This window comes from Fulvia fulva, chromosome 2, assembly GCF_020509005.1.
Source record: "Fulvia fulva chromosome 2, complete sequence".
Classification (NCBI taxonomy): Eukaryota; Fungi; Ascomycota; class Dothideomycetes; order Mycosphaerellales; family Mycosphaerellaceae; genus Fulvia; species Fulvia fulva.
The window spans coordinates 566,961-583,787 of NC_063013.1; the positions used below are offsets into that span (position 1 = coordinate 566,961).

The following is a 16,827-nucleotide window of genomic DNA, read 5'->3' on the forward strand; positions in this document are numbered from 1 at the left end:
CGCGTACCTTGACAGTCGCACGCGGTTCAACAGACTTCAGAGTCGTTGAGCCTAGCCCGGTACGACAAGCGTGTAAGTTTCGTGGCTGTCACGGCTTCCATGGTCGAGGTGCGGCCCGTGATGGTAGAGCACGACCAGACCGCAGTGACTTGGCCCCCCAGTGGCGTGTGATCCGGCGCATACCATAAGAGAGGCGGAGCAAGAGCTGAAACGCGATGAATGCCCTCAATGCACGTGGGGCGTGTTCGGCAGCGTGCCGCTGAGTCCTTCAAGTCCGCTGCTTCTTTGCGGGAGGTCCATCCTCTTGCTGCTCTAGCTCGCTGACGTCTTCGCCGTCTTTGGAATCATCGCTGGCATCTTCCGACTCCGAGAAACCAGCATCAAGCACATCAAGAACATATTGCTCAACTTCCACTGTGAAGTGATCTCGGTCGTCTTCCATGGTTCGGCATTCCAGATGGACGGCGCCCAGACTATTATACGACTGCTCTGAAGAGCCAGGATCTCGACCGGCTATGGGAAACGCACGCGAGCGTACACGTCGTGCGTGCTTGATTGCGGCATCATTCGCAGACTGAAGGTCCAAGAAAATGCCCATCAGGTGATGCTCCTCTTTGGCATCGTCTTTCCAGTGATCGTAATCGAGACGAGTGACAACATACGCCCACTGTATGGCTGTGGCTGCTGCTGCAACTGTTTGATCCGACATTTTTAAGTATGGCAATGGTGGTCATATCGAAAGGAGGAAGGAGGAACTGGAGTTCCTGCGTCTCCCGCATGGCTGACTCATCGGACCCACATTCACATGCCTTATCGTCGAACTTGCGCAAAGTATCAACATCATCGACGTGGCTCACTGCACTCTCACCACATACGGCAATGGCAGACCACGAATCGTTCCCCGAAGTGCAAGGCGGTGGATCCTTGATCCTCGCGTGGCAAGTGCGCAACAAGCGAGTCCTCGTCATCGGCGGCGGCGAGGTAAGAGCATTCCCGCAACACCACCCACTCTCACTGACATTGACACTCCAGTAATGTAGGTAGCAGCCGGTCGAATCCTCAATCTCCTCAACGCCGATGCTCTCGTAACCCTCATTTCCCCTCGCGATGGCCTCAACCCCGAAGTCGCCCATCGCATCGAGCGCGGGCAGGTAACATACATCGATCGCGTCTTCGAGCCCTCCGATCTCGACGATCCAGAGATAACGATGGTCCTAACCGCGATCGACGACCCGGAAGCATCATCTCAAATCTGGAAGCTCTGCAAACAGAAGCGCATAGCAGCCAACATCGCCGACGTCCCTCCCGAATGCGACTTCTACTTCGGCAGCGTACATCGCGATGGCCCTCTACAAATCATGGTCAGCACAAACGGCAACGGGCCGAAGATGGCGAACATCGTGAGGAGAAGGATAGCAGCCAGTCTGCCTCCCAACATCGGCGATGCGATCAAGAAGGTGGGCAGACTGAGGAGGAAGCTGAGAGATGTGGCGCCGGAGATTGAACAAGGGCCGAAGAGGATGGGGTGGATGAGTAAAGTGTGTGTGCAGTGGACGTTGGAGGATCTGTGTGAGATGACGGAGGAGGATATGGAAGGTTTGTTGGAGTTTTATGGGCCGGATCAGGTGCCGAGTTTGGTGGAGGTTAGGGGGCCGTGGGAGTTTGATGGGAGTTTCGGGTGGAGTTGTGTGTGCTGAGTGATGTAAGCGGTGTTTGAGTATGTAGGATACAATTTGCACGGAGACATGGAACAATTGTTGTCGAGGACTGGAGGCTACCAAAAGGTGCAATACATCTCCGCACGACTTGGGGCCACAGGAGGCGGAAGGCCATCGAGCTGGTATATCTGCACTGCGACACGGGCTTCCTGGCAGCTCTGGGACGCTGGGGCGATAGACATTGCGCAAAGACTTGGTTTTGAAGGAGGCGCTACATGCCAGGCTTAATTTTGTTCCATTCACGATGTAGAGAAGTGCGAGGGTAACACAAGATCATGATCATTCCTCATTGCATTCCTACATATCTACAGCTTACTCTTGCCTCCACCGTCATCCTTCGCAATCTCAATCACAAGCTTGCCGAGCTGAGTTCCCTTGTTCATATCCTCAAAAAGACTATCAATATCCTTAATATTCTCAATCCCCTGCACCGTCCTGCTGACCAACGGCTTCAGCCCCTTCTCGCCCACAAACTTCACCAGATCCGCAAACTCCTTCCTCGACCCCATTGTGCTACCCCTCAGCTCAATATTCTTGAGCACATCCGGCATAATCCACGTCATCTTCGGTCCCACCGTCATACCATACTGTGCAATCACGCCGCCATCTTTCAGGAGCTTCGCGCCAATTTGTGCAATGTCTCCACCCGCACCGTCGATGATGGCGTCCAGCTTTTTCCTGCCGGTGTCTTTTTCGAGTGCAGCGGCGAGTTTCTTGTCCCAGTCTTTCTCCTTGTAGTTCACGCCGCCTTTTGCGCCGAGTTGTTTCGCTTTCTCGATTTTCTCCTGTGAGCCGGAGGAGACGTAGACGTTTGCGCCGACTGCTACTGCGTATAGAAGTGCCATGACTGCGACGCCGCCTCCGATTCCGGTGACGAGGATGTTGTTCCCTTTCTTCGCGGCTTGGCTCTTTGTCATAACGGCCCTCCATGCGGTGAGTCCTGCGAGGGGGAGTGCGGCTGCCTCAGCAGATGTCAAATGGCTTGGTGCCTCCTCAACCTCACTAGCATCGATACACAGCACCTCCGCCGCAGTGCCGAGCGGGTTCAACTTCGTGCCTCCCAAGATGGCATATCCCTTGACCGACTCTGGGCCATCAGGGTGATCCTTCCATCCGTGTCCTGGATTGAGGATGACACGCTTGCCTTGCCATGCTTTTGCTTTGTTGCCGGTCTGCACTACTACTCCGCAGCCATCGGCGAGGAGAGGAACGCCGAAGCCAATGGCACCATAGAGACCTTGACGGATGAAGAGATCGCGATGGTTGAGGGCGGCGTGGGTGATTTTCACTACGAGGTCGTTGTCCTTTGGTTGTGGGGTGGGCTGCTCGATGGTCTTGAGAGGGTAGTAGACTTTCCCGGGCTTGCCTTCGACCTTTTCGATTACGAGGGCTTTGGGCATGATGGCGCTTGGTAATGTATGTTTGTGGGAGAGGGGCTGGATCGTAGAGGATGTTTGTTATAACTTACGCTTACAAATGACGGTCTATCAATACCCATACACGATTCGTGACGATGATGTCGCGCTGGGAGGAGAGCTTCAAGGGAAGCCGAGGTCATCATCGGGTGGCCGGCCGAAGCCCGGGGAGCTCAATGTTGACAACGCTTGCACTTCGACCTTCCATGCACTCCAATGCATATATCTCCACATCGATCTCCAGAGCGCCAGTGTAGAACCACTCGCTCATGTCGTCTCGAATGATAAACCGCTATCTCATACCTCTAAACCCTCACCAAACGCTTCCCTGGCACGCTTGACAGTCCTCCGTCTTGAGCAGCATCGTGACCTTTCTTCCACAGATGACCTTCAACACTTTCCAGCGGTCGCCCAATGGCACCCACCGCCACAAATCGTGTTACAGGAGCAATAGTACTGGCGGGATGCTATCAGCACATTGTCTTCCAGGCAGTGTAGAACGGAGACTAACCATGGTATGGCCTCTACATTTCTCGCCTTGGCCGTACTTGCACGCCTCACGGCGTTCGAGTCCACTGGACTCCCTTCGACAAGCAAACGCAGCCCCAGCACAGGCACGAATTATCAGTGCCACGAAGACCGTTGTGAAAAGCTTCATGATGATGTGGACTTGGCTGATGGATCAAAATGGGTGAATGAGGTACTGTTCTGGGGCAATGGATCATGTGCAGCTGGGTCTCGCCACGGCAGTGACAGTGACTATACTTATAGCACTGACCTGATAGCTCTAGCAAAGCGACTGTCTGGAGCCACTGGAGATGGTGTGGCGCTCCGCGGATGAAAGTTACCACATCAGCTGCAAAGATCTACGATCGGTACTGTTGTACCACACCGTATCAGTTCCCCTTGCATCGGCGTAACAGCCACTGGTTACATCAGGAAGCATATGTTCGAAATCGCATCCACCGTCTCGCTTGCTCTTCGTCTGTAACTCGCTATTCGACAACAGCCGATGGCACGGCGCACATCGTGCCACCCACCTGCTCATCCTAGCTGCCATAAATGCTGCCTCATATTCCTCCAACATCAGCCAAGGGAAGAATAATTGCAGTCATCGAGCCGATGCAAAGAGGCATGAAAGTCGACAACGTTTATAAGTTTGCTAGGTCTGCAGCAGCCCTTGCTGAGGGTGAGTAATGGATGATGTTGATGAGCCACCCGAACATGAGCAGAAGGATACAAGAAATCGCTAGAGTCCGCTGCTATTGCTAACGTAGGCATTCGTCTTCGAAGGCGCACATGAAGACTTCCATCACTGGAACCCGTCCAAATGTATCGAAATCGTCGAAAATATGACTAGAGCAAGACAACATCACAACATCGTCAAGACGAACACTTCATACACCCCGCCCACATAAAGTCAGTATCGCTCCCCTGAACGCATCGGCCTTCTTTCTTCCCGGGGCAAGGCTTGCAGTTGTCGTTCAACACCCACTTGGTCCCGCAGCCGTCGTACCGATAGTCACAAGCACTGGTACATCTCACCTGCAAGACTATTCGGACTTGCAGCGAAGGCTAGCGTTCGATACACTCACGACTCAAAGCTTGTGCGTACTGCAATGAGCTTCGCCAAGTCTGCAGGCCGCAGAGACCGTGAAGGGCAGCAAGACTAGGCAGCCTAGAAAGAAGGACCTCATCGTGTATGATATGTGATGATATGCCTTGATACAGTTGGATGCCGTGAGTGATAGAACAAGCGTCAATGGACATGACATGAAGCATGCAGACAGACTGGCCAGTAACACGCCTTTATCTCGCAGTCCCACTGAGCCGTCAAGGCCGCAACCAAGATACGGCACACGACTCTCGCTTTCGCGTCCGGCAGATGAACCGAAGGTTGAATCAGGTCACCCCAGATCTCTATTGATCCGGTTACACAACATGCCTTTCTGGGCCCTTGTCATGGCTTACGACTGAGAATGAAATACTCGCAACGCAGAGCAAGGGCATTAGACGATCTCTTTGCTCCTTCACTGCATGAGCAACACTTCAATCATGGCTTGTCTCAGCCTCTGATAGCTTGATGGTTGCACGCAGCAGCAAATGCGAACTGAGCAACAAAGACGAATGCCAGGCCCAGTACGACCCTGCTGTACGGCTGCCGTTGAGACTGCTTCGAAGACACGTTCGACGAGCAGATCAACCTCGACGCATTAAGTCGCCTACACGCACAAAACGCTCGCTTCACAGACATTTTTAGGTATGTCCCCTGGCTGGCAGTGATTCACCCAAGTTCAAGATGACCTCCAGATGGCTTCTCTATTCGCCCAGAAAATGCAATACAAGAAGCCACTCATGGACGTGGCTGAAGCTCTTATCAGCAGACAGGTATAACATCTGTGCGACTACACCTCCCAGGTCTTTATGCTCTCCGCGCTACTCCTTACTTTGTACGACCTGTTTGCTCCGAGCTGAGTAACACAGTGCTGTGCGAAAGCGAGCTGAGGATGCGCTTGGTACGATTTGATGAGTGTTAACCAACCGGACACCACATTATAGGCAGCTTGTAGACGGTGTGGAAGAATGCCTCACCGAGGGCCCGAGGGGCATCGCATTGCAGAGCTATACTTAGCCTACCGTGTGTCCTGAAGGGGATGTGGGTTTAGATCTGGATCGATGTTGTTTCTCAGACTAGCTTGACAAACGTGCGCAGTAGCTACGGCGTACGACTGCGACTGCCAACAAGGCTACGGGCTCAATACTACTCTTAGCATGCAAAGCAATCACTACGCCTCTTTCTGATACCAAAGCACTGAGACCTGGAAGCATTCCATCACCTCAGAATATCTCCGGTCCATACTACCCTCAGCCAACAGCCTCAAGCTAAACAACCCCGCTGCAAAGGACCGCGAATGGATCCACCCTTCTTAGGGGCAGGTGAACTAATCACATATGAGTGAATGCATCAACTTTCGATGGAGAGTGCTTGAGCATACCTTCGTGCAACCGGGCTCACGAGCTTCAATTCCAGGAGCTTTTCCCTGGAGATCTTGAACGTCACGGAATTCCTTGAATTCAGGATCGCGTCGCATGACAGCCGCCGTAGCGAGGCTGGCTGTAAGGGCGAGGATGATGGGTTGATGGACTTGCATTGTTGTATGCTTCGATGACAATACTGGATGATGACAGGAGCTCTTTGTCATCAAGTTGTTCAAGTGTTGAGAGTTTATGATTCACATACCCTTCGGGGAGTTCTGAGATTTTATGTCCAGTGAACTATCCAGTAGCCCGAGCGTCAGCGACAAAGACCAACACGAGCATTGTTTCGTATCTTCAGCTTTCGGCTCCTTTGGCTCTCTTACTGGTCTATAGTGACCATGGTGTCCGGTGATGTCCGGCGAAGCACACGGTGCACAGCAAGTGAAGTGAACTGTCGCACCAACCCCACGCGAGCTTCATGGTGCCATTCGTCGGCGAGAGTACGATGTGTCAACATCAGACCATGGCGATATCCAGGAAGTGGTGGACTGCTTGGCACGTAAAGGGAGTGCTGTCAATCTGAGACCGGCGGGCACGTGGAGGGATGCTGCCAAGAACCAGCTCGTGACAACTTTTTACCAGAACGTGGAAGCATCCTGAGTTTGGACAGCACGACACGTTCATCACTCTCTCGGATACAACGATACTGCTGAGCAGAAGTTGCAGCTACACGGGGGGATTCAGGTATCTAGAGAGGAAAATAGATGATGCACATACTCATTTCGAGAACTTCTTCCGGCCTATGGGGCCTAGGATGCCACCGCATCGCTTTGATGATGTGCAGTCCCGATCAAATGCTCCGGGTAGTTGTTGTTACCAAGCTCCTCAACCGAAGGATGAACCTAGATGTCGCGCATGATGTGAGACAATGTCTACCCACGTGCTACCTAATAACATCAAACCACTCTTCAACACAGCCAAAGATCCATTCACCACGCCTCACCACTCCATCAACTCAAACCATTCACTACCCTAACCCCCTCCCCACCTCACCCCTCCATCACCACATCCACATCCCCCTCCACCACCTCCCTCAACCCCCTTACCTCCCGCCCCAGCGCCTTCACCGCAATCTTCGCAATCTCCAACTTCATCTTCAACACCCTGGCGCGCCTCTCATACTCCTCGATCCTCCTCCGTTGCTCCTCCTTCAACTCGAACAAAGCCCTAAACGCCGTGTCGAAAACGCTCGGCTGGCCGTTCTTGGGAGGCTTAGGCCATTCGAGGAGGGATTCTGTCTGTTCGATGGAGGTCTCGATCAAGGCGGAGAGGGATGCGCGTTGAGAGGCTTCGAGGGCTTTTCGCGCGGCGAGGTTGGATTTCATTGTTTGGAGGATGCTGGGTGCGCGGGGTTTTTTGCGCGAGGGAGTTGCTGATGTGGTGTGCGGAGGGGCGGCATGGGGTTGGATCGCTAATGCTAAGGCTGCAGCGCCGGTCAGGATGGTCTCGAGGTTGGAGATGTGCTGGCTGATGCTGGTAAGTGCTTGCTGGTGTGCCATTGCTATGCACGGTGTCTCTGATAGTTGAGACATTCGTCAGAAGGGGGCTGCAGTCTTGTATATGAGCCATCGGATGTTTGGCAGTTGTCAAAGGATAAGGCATTGGACAATGGCAGATGGAAGGATAGCCATTGTGGCTTTGATATCGAGGCTTTGTACAGGTGGTATACACAGCTTTTGAGCATGCTCTTCTAACGCTTGACCCAGGCGGGCATCTTTCGTGCCTTCAGCTTGCCAGGTTTCTTTCTCTCGACTCTTCTTGGGTCGCGCTTTACAACGCCGGCTGTGAATATATGTTAGCAGAGCGTACTGGTCAGGTATTGATGGTGTGGACTCACCTCTCCTCAACGCCGGCTTCAATGCCGGCTCATGTGCCAGCAGAGCCTTCGCGACACCCAATGTAATCGCCTCAGCCTGTCCTGTTGTGCCACCTCCCTTCACCAACGCCCAAACATTGTACTTATCTAACCTTTGCGTCGCCTTCAATGCCCACACTGCACTCTCCCGATCATGCATACGCCCGAAGAAGTCTGTCAACTTCTTACCATTGATCAGACATTGTCCATCACCTTCCACGAGATACACTGCTGCTTTGCTGGACTTTCTTCTGCCCACTGCCTTTGCTCTCCCATACTGATCAATGACAATTGGATTTGGTGTGTTCAGATGTGGCTGCACCAGGCGCTTGTACCTATCCAGGGCTTCCGTCACTTCGGCAGGTATCAAAGAGGGATGGATGTAATTCAGACGCTTGAGCAGCTCGACTAGCGTGTTGTAGGACTTTGCTCGGACATTCTCCTGCGTCTCGATCTTGTACAGGTCTCGTGACTTCCATCGTACGCTGGGCGCTTCTCCTCGAGGTAATGTCGGCAGTGTTTGATATTTCCGCAGCAGTGCTGTGAGCTCCAGCAGATCGTCTGTGTACTTTGGCGTTGCTGTGAAGTACGAGGGCGATGCTGGGACAATGCGGATTCGTCTGAGCATAGCCCGTTGGCGTGATTCGGGGTCGTTGCGGGAGTCCTCGTTCTCTACCAGCTGTGCTCGCGGTCTGCCTCGTCCGAATTGATTCGGGTCCTTGTTGAGTCGTACGGGTGGTGCTGCTTTGATGTCTCCCTGGCGTTCAATGGGCGTTGCCCGACATCTGCTGGACTGATGTATCGTTCGCCGCCTTGACGCAGTCTGGCATACTGCAACAGCCCGCCGACAGCCATTGCGCACGAGATTCGACTCCATGGCGACAGTGTCCACACGTCAATGCCGTTCGTGCTCGACTTGATAGACATCTTGGGCAGGAACGAGTCGCCGGAAGTGCCAAGCAGTGCTCCCATTGGTCAGTGTCAGCAGGGAAGCTTTGGCGAGCACGGCCAGAGAAAAATGCCCGCCTCTTCCAACAGACCGCGCTGCTCTTGCTCATCCCCCATACACCACCGACAGTACTCACATCTCACCCACGTCTTCGCTACAAAAAGCCAACGAAGGCGACCTGCACATACACACTCTCTCACACGACAGCACAGCAACCATGGGTTTCGGCAAGATCTACTCCTACGAGGTGTGTCCTCCCACGAAACCCCCACCGCCCAAGCATCTGTAGCTTGCGGCGTATGGAGAAACTTGCGCTGACACGCCTTCCACTCGTAGGGCAACCCACGCACCACCGCCATTCTCGCTGTTGCCAAGGCCAACGGCCTCGACCTCGAGCTGGTGCACACCGAGCCTGGCAAAGTCAGCGACGACTACAGGAAGATCAACAAGCTCGGCAAGGTCCCAACTTTCCAGGGCCAGGATGGCTACGTCCTGAGCGAGTGCATCGCCATTGCCATCTACCGTCAGTCTCCCATATCCATACGCAGGAAAAGCCGCCGTCTGCACATACCACCCCACCTTGCAATGATGAAAGATCAGTATAAACAGTTATCCCTGTCTGAAGACTATTGTTGAGAACGTATTCACACTCTGATTGCAATCCATCATACAAGCTGCTACACTCACACAACTCTGGTGGGCATCGACTGACAGCATCATCTTAGTCACCTCCCAGAACGAGAAGACCGCACTCCTCGGCAAGACCAAGCAGGACTACGCATCCATCCTCCGCTGGATGTCCTTTGCCAACACCGAGCTCCTCCCCGGCCTCGCTGGCTGGTTCCGTCCGCTGCTTGGCAAGGACGCTTACAACAAGAAGAACATCGAGGACTCCAAGAAGCGCACCCAGAACAACATCAAGGTCCTCGAAGACCACCTCTTGGTCAACACCTACCTCGTTGGCGAGCGTCTCACCCTCGCCGACATTTTCACCGCCGCCATCGTTGCACGTGGCTACGACTACGTCTTCGACAAGGCATGGCGCGCACAGAACCCAACCGTCACTCGATGGTTCGAGACTGTAGCCAACCAGGAAATTTACAAGGCTGTTGCCGGTGAACTCAAGTTCATTGAGAAGGCCATCCCAGACACTCCACCAAAGAAGGAGAAGGAGGATAAGCCAAAGGCTGAGCAGTCAAAGAAGCAGGAGAAGAAGAAGGAGGTCGCGGAAGAGGAGGAGGATGAGCCAGTTGAGAAGCCAAAGGCCAAGCACCCTCTCGAGGCACTACCAAAGGCAACCTTCGTCCTCGACGACTGGAAGCGCAAGTACTCCAACGAAGAGACCCGTGAGGTCGCTCTTCCTTGGTTCTGGGAGAACGTCAACTTCGAGGAGTACTCCATCTGGCGTGTCGACTACAAGTACAACGACGAGCTCACCATGACCTTCATGACGAGCAACCTGGTCGGTGGTTTCTTCGCCCGTCTCGAGGCCAGCCGCAAGTACCTCTTCGGTGCCGCGTCCGTCTTTGGCGTTACCAACGACAGCGTCGTTCGTGGTGCCTTTGTCGTCCGCGGCCAGGAGGCCCTCCCAGCTTTCGATGTCGCACCAGACTACGAGAGCTACGAGTTCACCAAGCTCGACCCGACCAAGAAGGACGACCAGGAGTTTGTCAACGACATGTGGGCGTGGGACAAGCCAATCGATGTCAACGGCAAGCCATACGAGTGGGCTGACGGCAAGGTCTTCAAGTAAGCGTGTCGCCTTGACGACATGGTTTCTTGATGACGCTCTTTCTTTAGATAGACGACGGCATGTGGCATGAATGAACAATACCAACAAAAGTTCGTGCAGGGTTCTGGCAGCATTGATGGCATGACTGATGAAGCATGAAGACAATGCTCTTGTCGGGTGGTGCTTAATAAAGCTGTTGGGACTTGCAGCGGATAGAGAAGAGCCACAGAAAGCGAGCAAGCACAATATGATACCATCCTCCCGCCATTACTTGCTTTCCCTTAATCGTTGGCCTTGCCATCGGTGAGTAAAGTGTTGATGCACGATTCTGAGAGACTCTTCCCGGCCGCGTGCCGTGTCATAGTACGACCGACTTGGGATCAGTTGCGACCGGTGTATCATGCAGAGCGGTGAAAATGTCCTGATGTGCATGGCCAGTCTACAAGACTACAGAAAGGTACCCGAACCAGATGCCAGACACGACTGATTGGGACATTCTATTCGACCTGCGCTCGTATCCGCAGCCCGATACAGTTACGCCAATTCCTGCTGACAGCATCCCTCAAGCACACAAGATAGCCACCGAATGGCTTATTGGCACCGAGCTCATCACTTGGAGTGGCGTAGTAGCCAGAACAAGTCTCGTCCCATACACAAAGCCAAGGATGACGGTATTCGCCATCACTGTCCCGTCACAAAGCGCTTCCTGCATAGTCCTTCCCTCCCTAGAGACAGTAAACGCATCGAAGCCTGGACAGCCTCTAAGACCACTTCCGATATTCGTAACCCCGCCCTGTGTCAATGGTGGCTGCAAAGAAGATGACAGCACAGCCTACTGTTACTCTCATCATCAAAAGCAACAGACACCACACCATCCATCCTATCATTAGCCTCCTCATCATCAGTAACGCCCGCTTTCAAAACACGCCAGTCATCCAGATAGACAGCCCACTTCGCCGGTGGGGCCTGATTTACCGCCAGATCCTCGATCTCACGCGTGCGTGCCTCGCTCGACTCGTTGTTGAGTCTACGCTCGCGTGCCAGCTGGAAGAACGCCGACATGTGGAACTGACAGAAATCGCCGAAGGCTTGGACGAGCTCGGGGTCGAGGGGCTCGCGATCGAGGCGTGCGATGTAGACAGTGCCGAGTCCGGCGTCCCAATCCACTGGCGGAAGGCCGTATCCGCCGTCGGGCGAGCAGAGAAAGCCGGTCGGGTCGCCTGCTTGTTGAGTAGGGTCGATGCCTTTGTGCATGTAGGCAACCTGACTGAATCGACCATTTGGTACGTCCTGCCAGGCAGTAGCCTGCGCCTTGGTCTGTGGCTGCTTCCAGGTGATGAGTGGCATGCCGATGGCCTGGCTTGATGTTAGTAGACGCGGTTCACAATGATGATGCGGGACTTACCTTGGAGATGTCGGAGACTTTGCCGTCGAGGCTGTCGAATAAGGGGTGCATTCGTGGAAGCTGCACTGACGCGTGTGATGGCGAGCCGACAAGCTGCTGCTCACCTGGACAGGCGATCTTGACAGCCTCAACTTTGGGTCCACAACTTGGACGGAGGCCTCGAGTCCTCCACCCGTACCAGATCAGCCATGCCACCACATCGCTGTAAGCGACTGGGTCCATGTCTGCGCCAGGGGCATAGGCAACTGCCGGGCCACTCCAACCATGCTCCAAGCGGTTCTTGACGCCACTAGCACAGCAGTGCATGGTGGAGAGGTTGTACTCGGGGTGCTCTTTGCCGGCCTGGTACTTGAAAATGTACTTGTTATCGGAAGTGAATATGAGGCGCTTCTGCACCTTGCGAGCCGCCTCGTAGCTGAGATCGTCACCATCTTCGGACAGATCAGCCCAAAGGATGGGGTTGTAGTACGTCTCACGGCGCCCCAGCTCCTCGACTCCAATGAGGCGCTTGAGGTCCTCCTTGGTGTCATCGTCGGACTTGCCGCTGATCCACACACGCTCGGGCTGTGGGCGTGCGTGCGGAAAGAGGATTGCGAGCCGAGCATGTTCGTTTGGGGCGCTGTCCGGTGTTCTTGAAGCTCTTGCAGACCATCTTGTGGGCGTTCCAGTCCGCCTGCTGGCATTCCTTGCTGCAGTAGGACACCGATTTGCAGTTGCCACACTTCGAGGTGCCTGGAAGCCTGCAGGTTGGGCAACGGGTGGTTGCCATGCTGTCTGTCTCTGTGGTGTTGCACTTCAAAGAGGATGTTGATGTTCGACTTTCAGGCAAAGTGGAAAAGAAGCTTGGTATTTCTGAAATTGATTGTGCGGAAGTGAGTGCGGCAGAGGCGCAAGCGCTCGGATCACATGCAAACGCTGACATGAGGAAGGAGTGCCGAGCTGGAGTTCAATGTACTCTTGCGAATTCTAGCTCCGTCTAAATGAATGTCCGCGAATTTCGTTGCCTCCACCTGCTCAGTGAACTCATCCTGGTTCGGTGAGAATGCCAGACTGTCGTCGATCAGGAGTTGTGCGAGTGACACGAACATCGTCAGAAGTAGTGACTGCCATCCTTTGGTGCGGTTCTTATTGCTGTGGTGGAAGATGGTGATGAACTTGATAGAGTTCACCTCTGACCCACAAATTTATAGCAATGTGCATCGGTGCCTCCTGGAATCTGTCCTGGTGGAAGTCGAGCTGCTCGTCTCGTGTTGCGGAGTCCAGACTCGCATGCCTTCTTGGAGGCTCCCACCGCCAAGGTCCCTGATCATCTCTGTGCAGCCCTAAGGTAATGGTCAGTCGGTCACAGTCGCAATATTTCGGCAATACCGCAGCGATTCACTCACGAATCTCATCAGGTTGAGGGTCTTTAGCTGAGCCAGAGATCGAGGGCGAGCACCGTATCATATCAAGACAGTCTGGGAGTAACGCGGAGAGACAAGAGGGCGATAATCGCCTCTGCAAATACTGGAAGACTCTCCGGGGACATTCGAGAAATATCCCCCGACCTCTGCAGGCTCAACGTCGACTTCATCCCAACACACATCATCGCAGTGCTCTGGACTGTGATCAATCTTGTCTGCAGGACTTGGTGTACCGAAGTTCAGGTCGAATGCTGCACTCTTTCACGATCTTCGTCTGCCGTTGCTCCACTCGTCGAACTCCCACGACACTGCCAAGATCTGCATAAGTGTCCACCTGGCGTTCTCGATGGAGGCGGGCTGATGAGACGTGTCGTTGCACAGCCGGCAGTATATCGTAGAGGTAGCAGCACGGCGCAGTAAGTCGCTTATGGTATTGCACTGCTTCAGCCTCTCGCTCGGAGTGGCTGAGAGGGTCTGGGGTGGTGCAGGTGATGTGTATCACGCAGTCTGAGTCTTTCGTGCAAAAAGAATAACAATCGCCCTTCTGCATGATCGCACCTAGAATCGAACCCAATCTAAACCGCAAAAGAAGACCTACCCAATCCAATATCACCGCTTTTGGTGATATCAGATTTAAATAGGTTCAAGAAACAGGACTCATTGATGAGATGAGCTGAACAACCTAATCTCCTATGCTTGGGGCGGGAGATTTACTCGCTATGGTCTTGTTTACGCAGAGCGTTCACTGCGGGATGTCTTGCCTGTTTGCTTGATTGGTAATCGTAGATAATAAATGACATATATAGCTCAGAGCGGGAGCACCCGGGGCGCATGTGAAGATCTGAGAATTTCAGATTTGATGATAGTCAGGGTTCCGGGTAGAATGATAGGCTTGCAACGACTTCTGCTCTTGTTGTTGCCCACGGATGACGGCGAGGAAACGAGTGACGGGACGCTAAGCAAGATGGGTAGTGGTCGATGGAGGTCGCAAGATGGAGGAGAGAAACGAGGGATGAAGAAGCTACTTGAAAGAGCGGAAACCACCATGGTGTTCAACGATGCAGTGTCATCCAGCCATTACTGCTCACTCTTGATGCGTCTCTTTCTTGTTTGACTCGAGTCGGTATTGTTTACCACTCCGCACTCGTAGCATCGATATAGCGTGCATGGCACCCTGCACGACAATCCGCGATCTGCAACATGCACGGTGAAGTAGCTCTCTGGCACAATATCGAAAGACTTAGTCCGCATCATCGTATCCTCCAGTATATCGCTGGCAGCTCGACCCCGTACAATCCCGCGAGCACTCACCTATGGCCGCATTGGTGCCTCGAGCGCAGCAATCGTATTGACCTTGATGGTGCCATCGTCCGGATTCGCACGCTCGAAAGTATGTGACTGCGTACCGTATCATCCTTTGATCACTATCCCAGATGGACGTCGTAGGCTGCGGTACTTTGCCTCGGCGTCCTGATTAACATGTGGTTTCGTAGGACTCCTGATCTAGCCATCTCTCATATAGCACATCCGCAATTCTTTTGATTTAGACGATTTTGATGGCCATCTTCGTTGCATGCTGCGTCGCTGGGCACTGTTTCATATCGATGATAGCGAAAGAATGTCTCCAAACGGAGTGTGTGCTGTAAAGACAGTTGGATGTGAAGCTCCCGGTGCACCAGATGTCCGCTGCAATCGCTTCGAGCAGCAACCTGTGTTGCGTAAAATTCCACATCTTTGCTGCAGTCTATGCCATATACTAGAACCCGCTTGATGGACGGAAGACATGACGTTGGGAAACACGAGACATTCGGGCAGAGCTTGTTGCTGGGAAGCATTCTCACCAGCCGTCCTGAGAGTTCGTCGAGCCCCTCGTAATGCCGAAACCTGGAACTTGGCTTGATAGCGTGGTGGGCCGGCACTTCTTCATAGTTGGTCAGGCCGCCTTCCTTGTTGACCAGAGTGATCAGAGCCACCGAGTTCTGCTCGTCCCAGCTGGCGGACACTCACGGTGCGTGGGTCAAGGTCAAGAGCCTTCCGGCCTCCTCAAGATCTATCAGACTCTAAGATCGTGCGTCGTGTACATACTTCAGTTGCATGTATATTTCGCTCAGGACTGCCAGTTGACGTAGGCAAGTCCCTACTCCCAGAGAGAGACGGTCTGGTTTATCGAAGAGCCACCAGATAGTGAAGATCTCATTCATCCGGGCGTCCCTAAAGATCCAGACACCGAGACGGATGCCATCCCGCTTGCGATGCCTTGGACTCATGTCTCGGTATTTCCCGCCTGCCTTCATGGCGTGGCATTTGGCCCTGCTTAGCAGGTGGCTGCGTAGAAATGGGTCCGCACCGTCCTCGCCATCGTAGTCACCGCGATTTGGAGTCGTCCTCGTCCTCGTAGTCACCGCGATTTGGAGTTGCGCGGATGTACGTCCAGCGAGATAAGACATGACGCCTGGTGGTGCGGCCTCTCTGAGTGCGAGCGATGCTTCATCTGCGATTGAACCATCAGCTGGCAAGATGACACCTGGTGCTGTCAATGAGACCTCGTCGGCACCTCTTTTAGCCCCCATCGAGGCACTGGGATGATGGCGACCCACCGGCTATACTCGGCTTGCACCAGACGGTGCATTTCCATCAGGAAAGCAAGCTCATCTACGCTTTTCTCGATGATTGCCTTCTTCTGGTCGTGTTGGCAGCCATGTTTCGTTCCTGGAGTCTGGAAAGATCGTATGTTGGGACCACTGATCCATCACTGTGGATGGTTTTGAGGATTGAGCTGGCTGGTAGCCTCAGACGGCTTAGTCACTGCCGGTGATGCTGTAGACAGTGTGTGTGCGAGCAACGTCCGGTTGATGAAACTGTCGAGAAATTCGATGCCCTTCTGCGCAGGAGGAGCACTCAGGAGCGGGCCGCCAAAGCGTGTTAGACATCTTCGTGCCGCTCGTCCATCCGGCGTTGCTATGATTCGCATGATAGCTGTGGCCTTGGAGGTAGAGCTCGATGAGCGGTGGTGTATCATGCAAGTAAAGTTGCTGAAGTCGGCATGAAGCAAGACCAAAATAGGCAGGGGTGCGCACGGACTATGGTACGGGCCGGCGTCTCATATGATCCGGCTTCACATACACATCAATGCCGACATCATGCGAGAAGTGTAAGAAGTGAAAGATGCGAGAGAGGTGAGAAAATTTTCAGCGAATGAGCTCAAAGCCCAAATTGATTGATGCTGAAAATATATAGGTAGAAAGCGCCAAAGTTATGCCTGACCACTCTGGTACGAGCAGCCATACCTTGCCTCCACGCCTTGCATGAGT

At 53.6% G+C, this 16,827-nt stretch overlaps 7 protein-coding genes across 7 annotated transcripts; 2 read left to right on the forward strand and 5 right to left on the reverse strand.

The window, feature by feature from the left end:
* Positions 1-268: 268 nt before the first annotated feature.
* CLAFUR5_02480 (uncharacterized protein) lies at positions 269-709 on the reverse strand (the record flags this gene model as incomplete). The annotated part of the gene is made up of 1 exon (XM_047901628.1): positions 269-709. One exon carries the CDS (start codon positions 707-709, stop codon positions 269-271), a length of 441 nt encoding a protein of 146 aa, XP_047758975.1.
* A 170-nt stretch (positions 710-879) lies between these two features.
* On the forward strand, positions 880-1,697 carry CLAFUR5_02481 (Siroheme biosynthesis protein met8; the record flags this gene model as incomplete). Its single annotated transcript, XM_047901629.1, has 2 exons — positions 880-981; positions 1,041-1,697. The coding sequence occupies 2 exons, from the start codon at positions 880-882 to the stop codon at positions 1,695-1,697; spliced, it is 759 nt and encodes a 252-aa protein (XP_047758976.1).
* A 326-nt stretch (positions 1,698-2,023) lies between these two features.
* Positions 2,024-3,118, reverse strand: CLAFUR5_02482 (Zinc-type alcohol dehydrogenase-like protein; the record flags this gene model as incomplete). Its single annotated transcript, XM_047901630.1, has 1 exon — positions 2,024-3,118. One exon carries the CDS (start codon positions 3,116-3,118, stop codon positions 2,024-2,026), a length of 1,095 nt encoding a protein of 364 aa, XP_047758977.1.
* Positions 3,119-7,161: 4,043 nt separating this feature from the next.
* CLAFUR5_02483 (uncharacterized protein) lies at positions 7,162-7,671 on the reverse strand (the record flags this gene model as incomplete). The annotated part of the gene is made up of 1 exon (XM_047901631.1): positions 7,162-7,671. One exon carries the CDS (start codon positions 7,669-7,671, stop codon positions 7,162-7,164), a length of 510 nt encoding a protein of 169 aa, XP_047758978.1.
* Positions 7,672-7,862: 191 nt separating this feature from the next.
* On the reverse strand, positions 7,863-8,904 carry CLAFUR5_02484 (37S ribosomal protein S9, mitochondrial; the record flags this gene model as incomplete). Its single annotated transcript, XM_047901632.1, has 2 exons — positions 7,863-7,954; positions 8,010-8,904. 2 exons carry the CDS (start codon positions 8,902-8,904, stop codon positions 7,863-7,865), a joined length of 987 nt encoding a protein of 328 aa, XP_047758971.1.
* Positions 8,905-9,193: 289 nt separating this feature from the next.
* On the forward strand, positions 9,194-10,729 carry CLAFUR5_02485 (Elongation factor 1-gamma 2; the record flags this gene model as incomplete). The annotated part of the gene is made up of 3 exons (XM_047901633.1): positions 9,194-9,223; positions 9,313-9,499; positions 9,702-10,729. 3 exons carry the CDS (start codon positions 9,194-9,196, stop codon positions 10,727-10,729), a joined length of 1,245 nt encoding a protein of 414 aa, XP_047758972.1.
* A 671-nt stretch (positions 10,730-11,400) lies between these two features.
* On the reverse strand, positions 11,401-13,559 carry CLAFUR5_02486 (uncharacterized protein; the record flags this gene model as incomplete). Its single annotated transcript, XM_047901634.1, has 6 exons — positions 11,401-11,433; positions 11,684-12,064; positions 12,114-12,883; positions 13,069-13,244; positions 13,294-13,435; positions 13,499-13,559. 6 exons carry the CDS (start codon positions 13,557-13,559, stop codon positions 11,401-11,403), a joined length of 1,563 nt encoding a protein of 520 aa, XP_047758973.1.
* Between the last annotated feature and the right edge of the window lie 3,268 nt (positions 13,560-16,827).